Source organism: Monodelphis domestica, chromosome 1 (genome assembly GCF_027887165.1).
Source record: "Monodelphis domestica isolate mMonDom1 chromosome 1, mMonDom1.pri, whole genome shotgun sequence".
In the NCBI taxonomy this organism is placed as follows: Eukaryota; Metazoa; Chordata; class Mammalia; order Didelphimorphia; family Didelphidae; genus Monodelphis; species Monodelphis domestica.
In genome coordinates this window covers 492,653,224-492,665,767 of record NC_077227.1, presented here as the reverse complement: position 1 = coordinate 492,665,767, position 12,544 = coordinate 492,653,224, and the positions used below count along the sequence as shown (strand labels likewise).

The following is a 12,544-nucleotide window of genomic DNA, read 5'->3' as shown; positions in this document are numbered from 1 at the left end:
AAGATTCAGTCTAACACCACCAAGAAAACAAAAAACATGTAACTTATTTTCCCTTAACCATCCTCTTTAATCACTCTCCCCATATTGAACCCATGATCTAAGTCCTGGCAAAGATTAATCCATCATCTATTGGATCCTATTTATTCTAAAAGCATTTTTTGACAAGGTGTCGTTTTACGCACCCATAATCACTGCTAGTGAAGAGACTGGTGAAACAACTGAGTATAAGAGTTCTGGGTTGAAGTGGGTAAGCCAATCAGGTGTTCACATTAAGTCCAAGACCAGTATGGTGAGCTCCTGAATGCTGGGGACGTTGCCTCATGGCTGCCTAAGGCCAACTACCTCAAATCAGAAATTTTGGTGGGAATGAGTCCCCACCTACAAGATTGACCTATATTTGTATTTTTGATAACCACCAATATAGACATTTGCCTTTGTTTAAGAAATGAAATATTCTCACTCACATCAAACAGATCGTATAACAAAATGATATGCCTGAATGGCAACAAAACAAAATAAGAAGTCTACAGAGAATGTTAATATAATAGTACCAGTCTATATTCATTTAACACTTTATGGCTTTTTCTATTGTTTCATTTGAACTTCACAAGAGTTTTTAAGATGGGTCATATAAATTAGAAACTAAAGCTCAGAAAGGTAAATGATTTTCCAAGTTCACCCAGCCAGATGGCAGTAGGACTAGGACTGGAATTTCTATTGTCTCATCTTACACTCTCACTACCATATCAAACTACCTCTTTAAGTAATGATAAATTACTTAAAAATTTTTTTTTTATTCTCTGCAGAATTTAACCTACCTTTTTCTAGTAGTGTTTGTCGTAGGGCCTTGGCTAGCAAAACCCTTACATTTGGCACAGGATCAGAAGCAAGACTTAAAAGACTGGGAAGTAGGTGTTCCACAAACTGGTCGACAGGTATACACTCCTCTCTTACCACTGCCTATGAAAAAAAAATTATACATGCAAGTAATCAAAACCATTAATAGAAGCTCATATTAGTAACCCACATTTTTTCTATGAATTTTTTTTTAATAAATCAGTACTTTCCATGAGTATGGCTATTATGCATGTGTTTTAATTTAAAACTTCAACCATTTTTCTAGAAACACATCACTATTTATTTTGAGTGCATCATACATTAATAAATTAATAGCTCAAATGTATAATATAATAGCAATACTACCTTATGTTTTTCACATTTGATCCTCATGACACTTCTTTGAAGCACCAGTTCAAATACTATCTATATTTTATAAATGGAGAAACTAAGGCTAAAAAAAGACAATTATGAATTGCCCATTAATAAGCCATAAAAGTGAGATAAGAATCTAGCTGTGAATTTCTAATCCAAAATTCTTTCTAGACTAGCTTTCTTACTTAAAAGAGTATAATAATACAGTGGGAAATCATGGAACTTAACTATTAAGTCAGCCAAATTTACTATATGTAGTTGATCACCAAAAAGAAGATGCATCTAGTACCACAGGAGGTACAAGGTTGCAATCATTTTTTTGTCTTTCAACTCTGATCACGAAAAAATAAAAAGCTAAAAAGAAAGCATTAATGTAAGTCATTTTCCCTTCTCCCCCCCAAATGAACTTGCTACCATAAAAAAAATGTCAGATAAAGTTTTGTAAATTGATATCCCACATTTACATAGCAGTCATAAATAAATCCTTGAGCAAAAGAAGCTTTTCTGAAATTAGGTATAGTTCTGCTATATCTAAATGTCATCATCAAAAATCTCCTGATAATGACAATTGCTTGCTTCCTTCCTTAAATGGCTAATTGGGAGTACATTTGCAAAAGTTCAGGATTCTGAGTGCAACTCAAATAAAGGCATATACCAAATTTACTATAACTAAATAGATTAACCACTAACCCAATTTAGTAAGCCTCAGTTTCTAATAAAAGGGGAGAATGATAATGTGCTAGACTAGATAATCATTAAATTGTCCATCATAGCTCTAAAAAATTAATAACTATGATTCTCTCTCTCTAACAGTTACCAACCATCTAGTACTACTACACACTGGCTCAAAGAAAATGTACACTAACCTGACAAATGAATGCAAAAGCTTGCCTTCCAACCCACTTGGGACAATGTCGAAATCTGATTATGAGTTCATTGATAAAATTTAATCCCAAAGGACTTGCATTGTTTGAATAGAACTTCTGCAAAATTGCTACAACCTGGGAAAAAGATTAAAAGAACAGATTAAAAAATTGAATGTCATTATTTGTTTTGGCAATACAATTCTAATGTGAAGCTTTTTAATATACATTTTCTTCTCTTAATTATAGGCATGGTAGAAGACTGTTCCCTTAAGTTATGAGACTGAAGGAAAAAATGCTCCATAAAAATTAAAACTTGAAAAAAAAATACTGAAATATATATTACTGTGCTTTTTCAAATTTATAAACATTTTCTCTTTAATAATAACTGAGCAAGACTTTTGTCAAAAGTATAGTAAATCATTACTTCAAATACAATTTTCCATTAGTGTTGGACTGATGTAGGTTTCATATCAAACTATACTGTTGTTTCCACAAGAGCCGATGTCTCATTTTTATTCAAAACTATTTTCCAATGTAAAGCCCAATTTAACTTTTAAAAGAACAGTAAGTAATCTGTATAAATATTTAAAATGACTTACCTATCATCACTGAAAAATATATTTTACAAAAAAGTGTTTTGCAAAATGACATTCTGTATGGTGCACAAATCATGACAGTGAAAGAGAAAATGCTTCAATCAGTACTTTTAGAAGAAAACTAAAATTTCTATTCATATTCTCTCTCTCTCTCTGTATCTCTGTCTCTCTCTCACCCCCACCACCCCGCCCCTACTCTTACTAGCTTAAAGGAGATCCACCGAACTTCAGAAACTTTATCTGCACACAGTTTTAGTGCAATATGCATTAGGTAGTCATAAACATCATTAGGGCTGTAGAGTTCCAAAATCAGGATCAGTTGTCTAAAAAAGAGAAAAACCAATTATCTTTAAAGAAAGCAAATTCACTTCACTTACTGTTCCCTGTTCCTTCAAACAAGCCAGGAAAAGGGTTAGGTGGATGGGGGTGGGGGGTAGGGGGGTGGGGAGGAGGGAGAGGGGAATTGAAATAATTTAAAACCATTAAAAAATTGAACAGGTAGGCCTAAAAGTCTTCCATGCCAAAGAGAAATTAAATTAATTCCTCAATTAAAAGCAAAATCAAAATGATGAAATTTAATTATAACCTTGATGTTCTTTCAAATGCAAATCAAAACCCTATTCTCATGCTTTCCCATGTATGGCTAAGTAAACAAAGGTTAACAAGATTAAATTTTAAAAAATTGTTACTAATGCTTCAAAACAAAGCTAAAAAAATCTACTCCTCACAAAAAGTGTTTATGCAATAATAGCAATAATGTAAAGATAAACAACTTCGAAAGACTTAGGAACTCTGATTAACACAATGACCAACCATAACTCCAGAGGATCCAAAGTGAAATATGTAATCCATATGTAATCCACTTCCCATTATAGAAGTGACTATCTTGGGACAGATTGAGACATATATATGTGTGTGCTAACACACACACACACACACACACACACACAAACACACACACAAAAGAGGGGGAGTAAGAATGTGGATTTGAAAATATAAATCCCTCTGAACAGTTACAATATCAGAAGATACAGAATACCATGGACATATAAGATGTTTAATGGATATATACTATTACAAGGAACAATTCTGGACAACAATCTCCAGTATCAGGGAGAAGAAAAAGATCTCACATTTATAATTTAGTTTCTTTAAAAATCACAAAGCATGTTGTGGCCAGAGACCACATGGGATGAAAAATTTGAAATTATAGGAGGCAAATCAATCAAAACAAAGAGAAGTAATCATTTAATGAAGTGCTGATAAAAAAAAAGCTACATTAAAGTTATGAAATATCACCATTAGAGGTCATGAAGTTTTCATAACATTTGTAGCTATCTTTTTCAGATTTCTGTTCCAAGAACATTATGCTAGAAACACGATTTGAAAATTAAAGCCAATCTGAAATCCAGCAAACTGATTAAAGATCACAGTAAAATCAAGTAATTTATTTTGGACCTAGTAACTGTTTCCAAGAACAAACTATCCTGAACAGAAGAAGCTGGAGGACTTGACAGCAAAGACTTGTATTTTTCTTATCTGCAACTAGAAATATCATGAGGATTAAGATACTTAAATGCATCAAAACTTAATGAAAACTAAAAGTAAACATCATCTTTGGAAAGTACACAAATCAAAGAAAATTCTTTAAGGCACTCATGTCCCATACCATTAGAACCAGTGAAGGTCTTTCGAAAGTCATTTTTATGTTGTAAAAAGAAGCAGTTAGTTAAAGAGTGCTGGGTCTGGAAACAGGAAGACCTGAGTTCAAATACTACCCCAGACACTTCCTAGTTCTGTGACTCCAGGCAAGTTTACTTCAACCTATTTGCTTCAGTTTCCTCATCTATAAAATGAGCTTGAGAAGGAAATGGCAGACCGTTGCAGTATCTTTGCCAAGAAAACCCCCAAAATTGGTCACAAGTAAATGGAAACAACATTAAAAAAAAAGGACTAAACGACTCAAAACAGTATCTTCATTAACTCTTCTAGTGGTAATAGAGTAAGTCATTGTGACAAATACTTTTATATGTTTACATTATGCTTTATCTTTCTAACATGACATCGTCATCAACATTATTATTTTAAGTAAATACAATTTTATCTAGTACAAGGGTCAAACACCCTGTGGAAATTAAATGACAACTCATTCTTCAATTATAAAGAAGTCATTTCCTTCGTGTTATTAATAAAATATCAGAACAAATATAATTTGTTTGGTTCAAAAAGGGAAGTTTGTAATGAAAAGTTCTAATATTCAATAAAGTACACCTAACTTCATTTCCAGGATCCAAACATCTATCAAGCAACTTTGACAATTCTTAAATTTATCTTACTGCTCAGTTCTTTCGTTTTTTATTTAATGGACACTATAATTTCATCAGTTTAATGAACTCTTTGTTCTGACATGTAGATCAGCACCATGATAGTTTTGGAAAATGGTCTTAAGAGATGCTGAAAAATTAAGAGTCAGTTCCTAGTTTAAACTCCCTTAATAAAACTTGTATAACTACTCTCCTAAGAAAACCACATACAATTTAGAAGATATAAGTTGTAAAATTACTGAAAACAAATGATGGATGAAATGTGGCCTCATACACTTCCTAGGTGTATGACTCTGGACAAGTCATTTAACCCTAATTGCTTAGCCCTTACCACTCTTCTGCTTTGGAATTAATACTTAGTATTGATTCTCAAACAAAAGATAAAGCTTTTAAAAAAAAGAGAATGAAGGAGGAAATATTTTTATTCTATCATACCTTCACTGGAAGGTCAAATACTGAAGTATGGCTATGTAATGAGAAGACAAGACTCACTGGGAAAGACCTTAATGCTGGGAAAAATTAAAAGCAAAAAGAGAAGGGGATGGCAGAAGTTGAGATGGATAGTGTCATGGAAACGACAAATGTGAACTTGAACAAACTCTGAAAGAAAGAGGGAAGAGTAGGAGGGCATGATGAATGTAGTCAATGGGGTCATGAAGAGCTGGACACAACTGAACCACTGAACAGTAAAGCTTGGAAGGGGACAAAATACTACCTTCAAGTATTCAAACAGAGAGTGAAACAAGGAGAGGACTTGTTCTGAGTGGCCTGAGAGGATAAAACTAGAAGCAAAGGATGAAAGCTAAAAAGAAGCAGATTTAGTCTTACTTTAAGGGAAAACTTATGATAAGATATGATAAGATGGTATGATAAGAACTATCCAAATGTACAAAGGGTTGCCCCAAGAGGTAATGAATGAGTTGTTCTTGCAATACAGTCTATAAGCATCCCTGGTCAAGCATGGGTGTAGAAGAGATTCTTGTGAAGATATGTGGTTAAATTCTATGATTCTGTGAAAATTAAGCATTTATTCAAATTCAATTTACCTTTTCAGAGCCATCAACAATTTTTACTTACTCTGCTAATTCATATCGAAACCTCCAATTCCTACTATTGTCAGTTACTACAAACTCTTGAAGTTGGTAAAGATACTCTCTCCTCTTGTCTGCATGAAGCAACTAAATAAAAAAAAAAGGACAATGTTTCTGAAGTCATCAATATGTACTTAGGCATAAATCTCTTAGCTCCTTAGGGACAAAATTTTTTATTTCCATTATAACTTATAAATTACAGCAATAGTGAATAAATATTAACTAACCACTACTGCACTTTTGAATACATTCTTTGCTTTTAACACATGGAATTTAAAGCTAGAAGGACATTTAGATAATCTGAACCAACCATATCATTTTACAAATAAGAAAATTAAGGTCAATAAAGATTGTGTGATTTACTGAAGATTGAATAAATAATTAGAAAAGTCAGAAACTGAATCCTATTGATTTGATTCTAAATCTAATGCATCCTCTTCATTAGGTCACACTGATTTTTGTGAAGGTGACAGATAATGCCTAAATTTAGTTTAAAACATTCCTATGAATATTCTTCTTAAGCTTCTATAGAATAATAAAGTTTACACTAAAGACTATTTAATAATATAGACTTGGAGAAATGTTTTTTTACTGAGTCTAAGTCTATTTATAAAATAACAAATTATCTTTGAAAAATATCTTTTTATTTTTAAGTAAGAAGAACTAGAGTAAGAGCCAGAAGGTATGTGTTCTGCATAGGTTATGCTACTAGAAAGTGAATATATAGGCAAGTTATTTAACCTCTCTAGATCTGTTTCTTCACCTATGAAGAAAAAATTTTAACTTTGGTGAAATAAAATCTATTATATGTAGAAAGTTCAAAAATAAAAAAATATATTTCCTCTTACCTTTAGAAAATCATAGAGATGTTTAAGAACTCCAATGCGTACTTCATCTAAATCCTTTAAGAATCCATTAAATATTGGAACCAAATCAGCTGCTGTTAACTGATCTCCAAGAATTACAGCTAGCTCATGAATTGAAAAAGCTAGTGTTCGGCGTACCTTCCACTATCCATAGGGAACAGAAGTAATAAAATGAATATCAAATGTACTCTTAAAATCTAACTAATTATATCCTTGGGACAAAATTAAATAGAACACTGAGCTTATATTTGGATGCATAATTTGTTTGAATATATCAACATATTAATTTTATCTTTACATATATGCAAGTTAACCATAAAGTATTTTAATTGAAAATGCAATATCTGTCTTTGTTTTTCTGAAAGTGTTACATTTACCTGTACATCTGATGCCAGTGTTTCATATGTATCTTTCAGGCAATGCCAGTTCTGCCTCCCCAAAGTTAAAGCCACACCAGGAAGACTATATGCACAATGTTTGGCTATATCAGTATCAACAGTCTGAGCTCTGGCTGGATCAGTCATTGATAAATACTGATCTAATAATGGCTGAGGGATTATATCCTAGTAAATGAGAGTAAAAAAATGCTTACAAAGAATATCCCACAACAGGTTTTAAAATATTATTAAACATCATAAATAATTCATAATATGGAAATGAGGCCAATCTAAGGAAATTTCATAGGAACAAAAGGACTTTTACTTTTTTGTAGCTTAGTTAATCCTATGCTAGGTAGGTTATTAATTTTCTAGCATATATTTCTCATTTATTATGGTTTGGTCAAAAAGTCAAGATTAATAGATCAGTAATTTTTATTCCTATTTAAGTTAATAGATCATCTGAAAAGCATATATATATATACACACACATATATATATATATAGTGCAATAATTGATTAGGCTTAATTTAGATCAATTCACCTTATACTATACATAACCTATGTCTTCCACCTTCTTTTTAAACGATCAGACTTTAACATAGTACTCTACACACAAATGATCAATAAATACTGCTAAATAGCAACTTATCATCATAGAGAGATAACATTCTTTTTATCTTTACCACTATCAAAATAACTGAATGACCCTAATAAAATCAATTATGGAATAAATTCATACAAGAATTCAGCCCAGAAGACAGACTAGCCAGAGACAAGTCAGTAAGACAGTCAGTTTTAAATGGTCTGGAGAGAAAGCATGAAAAAATTTAAGAATATTATCAAACTGTCTTTACTTAATTATTCTTTTGCTTACTAACAGTCTGCTGGATTCTGCATATCATTTTATTTATCAAGACAAGATGAGTGTACAAACCAAATCAAGAATTTTAGTTGAATAATAATATTAAATTTAAGAATAACTATTTAGACAAAACTTCTAGGAAATTAAATATAAACTATTTTTCATCTTGAAACATACAGGGAATATTTTACTAACCTGTAACTTAGACTTATCATCTTCAAATGGAGTATGCTCAGATCTTTGTTCTTTTTGCAAATGTTCATTGGTTCCATTAAGATGTTTTTCAGAATCCTAAAAAGTTAAACTTGAATGTTACCCATTTGACTTAAGAAAAAAAGGGAATTAAACTATGCCTCCATTAATAGAGTTTTAATGATGACATGAAATAGTAGCCCCCCCTCCCCCCCAATTAATGACCTTAAGAGTGTCATTTGATAACACTTGACACCTCTTAGAAGATATATTTACAGAGCTGGATCCAGTATACCTTCAACTATCCATAGGGAACAAAAGTAATAAAATGAATATCAAATAAACTCTAAAAATCTAACTTAAATTACATTCTTGGGGCAAAACTAAAGAGACTGCTTGGCTTATATTTGAATAATTTTTCATAACATATGAATTCACATTAATTTTATCTTTACATATATGCAAGTTAATCATAAAGTAAGTAGTCTAGTTGACTGTTATTTCTTAATACTGTGAAAAGGTCTACATGAAAATGGATAATGTACTAAACATCTTTATTATAAGGGTTTTAAGAACTACTTGAGGACTAAAATTAATCATTATGACTAGGAAATGGTCCAGGAAAGGAAGAAGAGAAACAAAATAACTGTACAAACATAATAGTAGGGAAAGGCAAGTGATAAAGGTTATCTGTACTTGATCTAGATAAAAGATATAGAAAGAGTACATTTTAATTTCAGTTCAAATGTTATGTGATTTGTTACACACACAACAGACACAAACACATACAAAAGTATGCATGCATGCCCCCTCCTATGAATGTATACTTAGAATATAAATCTGTTATGTTAACAACAACTATAAGAACTAGGGTGGCAATACTGCCATGCATTATAAACATGCATTATTAACTCAGATGACCTACCTTCTCTTTCAAAATATAATGGTAATTTCTTATTTACAACTTGAAATGTCATACCCTCATAGCATAATGAATCCTGTCAAAAAAGCTTAATATATGCTATAAGGAAACTGTTAGTATTATACTCATGGTATTGTTTTTCCCAAGCATCATGACAATATAGGGGCTAGATTTTTTTTCTTTCTATCTCTAGCCTAACAGTGCTTGGTAGGGGATAGTAAACAAAATGAATTGTTTCATTTATTTTGAAACATAATGAGAAGCTTCAACCCCTCCAAGGTTTCTTGATGAGATGTTTCCAAAAGGCTAATTGGGTAAAAAATATTTTGAAGTGATAGCTGAAGTTCTAGTTTTCTCTAGGACAAATAAAGCCAAACACAACAAAATCTGCCATTCAAGAGATATTCTTCACTCTAGAATGAAAAAGGAAAATTTAAAATATGCTGTAGGTATTATAGTATCACATTCTTGTGACCTATTAAGAATTGAATACAGGCAATTTAAAAAAATGTTCTAAAGACTCTTCCTCAGAAAGCATTCTGAAATCATACTACTATAATAATTATCATCCTTAGGAAAAATATATAACTAACCAGGCCAGAAAAATTTTTTAAAACAGTTTAAATTTTCTAACAAGCTGGCTCAGGAACCAACTTTATCTCCTAACACTAAGTTTCTTTCAGGTACTAAAAGTTTTTAAAGATAATTAGCTTAAAAAAAAGGGTTTTTTAAAAATAATTAGTTAATTTTTTGGAGGAACCGTATGTGATAAAAAAAAGACTGAATACTTATTGTTTTCTGGCCAGATAAATGCAGAAAGAAACTTTACATAATAAAGATTACATTTTTGTCATTTTAGATAATTCTATCTATTAAGTGGGCTTTCATGTCTATTTCTTGAAATGTTAACCTTAAGCTATGAACCTGAAAAACTACATTCTCAAAACAATCAAGGACTTTTAAAAGAATATTTATGTGCTTTTTAAAATGACCAATTTTCAGAAGTTTTCTTTAAAAGAAGTCAAAAAATTTTAGGATACCAAGCATGAAAACAAGAAATCATGTATCATGTATCACTAACATAAAGTAACTAACTGAATAAACATGATAAAAATTGGAATACTGGACCCATAAACCAATGGTTCATCTATAAAGACATACTTAGGGAACACCAAAACCCTCTTTGGTATAAATTAATGAAAGTGACATATCCACATTCTAACAAGCAGCTGAAAACTAATTTAGGGTCTCAGTATAAGACTATAAATTTATAAATGTTTGTTGAAATGAATTGGCATTTTTGTTCTACTGTAGTTTGGATTTTGAGGTGTTCCTTTTCCCTACTAATGCAGTAAATGTCCTTCATCAGACTAATAATCTGAGTGGAGCTTATGGGGATCTGAGAAGTAACAAGGGTCAATCTCTTTATACCAGAAGAGCACTTGGGAAAAGCAATGGCCAAGTAAAGGTTCGGAGTTCAGGATATCAAATGAAATTCCAGGGTGTGCCTGATAACTATTTCTCACTGAAATCTTTTCTCTATGGAAACATTTGTGATACTTTAAGTTTTCATCAAGATTATTCAAGTAGTTAGGCATTAGAATATTGCTAAAATTACTCTGAAGGAATGCACCCACTATTATTATTAAAATATACTAAAAGTTGCTAGATGTGACTTATGACTTAGGTTGTCAGCTCCCTTAAAACAAAACAAAGCAAAAACAAGTGTTCAAATCAACTTTGGAGAAGGAAAGTTTTTTGTAACTTACCTCTCCAACTCTTGTTTTGGAACATATCCATGGTTTTATCTAGCAACAGATTATTTAGTTATCCTAAAAATGACTTCAACAATAAAGTTATCCTAAAAATGACCTCAAACAATAAAAAAAGACTATTTAGATAAATCCTTAAAATGATCTCAATAACACAAATGTTACCATTTTTCTAAATGAGATTTATTAATGTAACACAGATTTATGTTTTCTCTTTATCACTCAGAGAAAGTATAGATACCTACTGTGCTCTGTATTACCCTGGCCACAAACAGCTCATCTTGGGTTGATACAGAAGAGAGAATGTTCTGATTTTCAGCAGAAGAGCTAAGGTCTGAATTGGGTACTTCTTGATGGGACTTTTTTGCAGTTTTAGTTTCAGAATCACTTATGGAGTCAAGCTGGGCAGCTCTTAGTGCAGCTGATAACACCTGAACCTGAGCTGTAATACAGTAAGGATTTTAAAAAAATTGTTTTATTGTTGGTTTTTTTTTACTTTGGACTTCAGAAACAAATGTCTTATCTCAGAACCAAAAGTATGAAATATATACACAGGTATATTTGAACTTTTGAAGGAAGGAAGAATTCTAACTCCACTGTAGACCCTCCCAGCTTCAAGCAGCTGGTGGTCTACGCTATCACTGGGAGTTCGCTGGTAAAACTATGAAGACTCTGGGTTTCTAGGTGCGGTTCTCACCACCTAAACACACACTCACTCTCTCACTCTCTTACTCTCTCTCTCTCTCTCTCTCTCTCTCTCTCTCTCTCATATATTCCTTTTTGGTAAAGTAGAAATGACATGGCATCACCTCTTCCATAATATATAACAATTCCTATTAATGTCACACTTCACTGACAAAACATTTTCTTAGAATATCCCTGTGAAAATAGTTTATATATTATCATTCCCATTTAAAGATAAAAGAATATGAGGCTCAAAAAGTTCAGTGACTTTGTTCATTATCATTGAGTAAGTAATATTGGAATAACTATCTAACCACACACATAATTTCAATGAAATCAAAACGTTTCACACAACCTTCTATACAAACACAAAAATTGCTTCTTAATTCTTCTAAAGTATGTTTAAAAACTTTATGCATTTTTTGGTCAAAATATGTAGGAATAAGGACTAATAATAATATTGATTTCACTGGAAAAAGGAACTCAATTAGATAATGATTTCTACCATATAAGTTACCACTTTCTTTTCAATTCAAGCTATGAGAGCTGCTAAGGCTCTGAGGGGCAAGTGACTTGCCCAAGCCACATGGCCAGAATATGCCAAAGGCAAGATAACTCATGTTATCCTAGTTCTTAGGCCAGAACTCTGTATACCAGAGTTGTTCAAAAGTGTAGTCATGTGAAAAGAACTTGTTTCCTTCTAAGTTTCTTCAATAGTTCCGAAGATTTATAAAACAAAAATACATTTTCAATGACACTCCTTTAGTTAAAGGTGAT

General features: G+C 31.8%; 1 protein-coding gene across 4 annotated transcripts in view; it reads right to left on the bottom strand.

Moving 5' to 3' along the window:
• Nucleotides 1-12,544, bottom strand: part of LOC100027275 (serine/threonine-protein phosphatase 4 regulatory subunit 1-like) — a 58,037-nt gene that overhangs the window by 3,416 nt on the left and 42,077 nt on the right. For all 4 annotated transcript variants that reach the window (XM_056812920.1, XM_056812923.1, XM_056812922.1 and 1 more), the window contains 8 exons: nt 11,329-11,525; nt 8,393-8,488; nt 7,333-7,518; nt 6,938-7,099; nt 6,076-6,176; nt 2,877-2,997; nt 2,079-2,213; nt 819-960 (listed from right to left, as the gene is read on the bottom strand). In XM_056812920.1, coding sequence (XP_056668898.1) covers nt 819-960; nt 2,079-2,213; nt 2,877-2,997; nt 6,076-6,176; nt 6,938-7,099; nt 7,333-7,518; nt 8,393-8,488; nt 11,329-11,525 — 1,140 coding nt within the window. The remainder of the gene's footprint in view (nt 1-818; nt 961-2,078; nt 2,214-2,876; nt 2,998-6,075; nt 6,177-6,937; nt 7,100-7,332; nt 7,519-8,392; nt 8,489-11,328; nt 11,526-12,544) is intronic.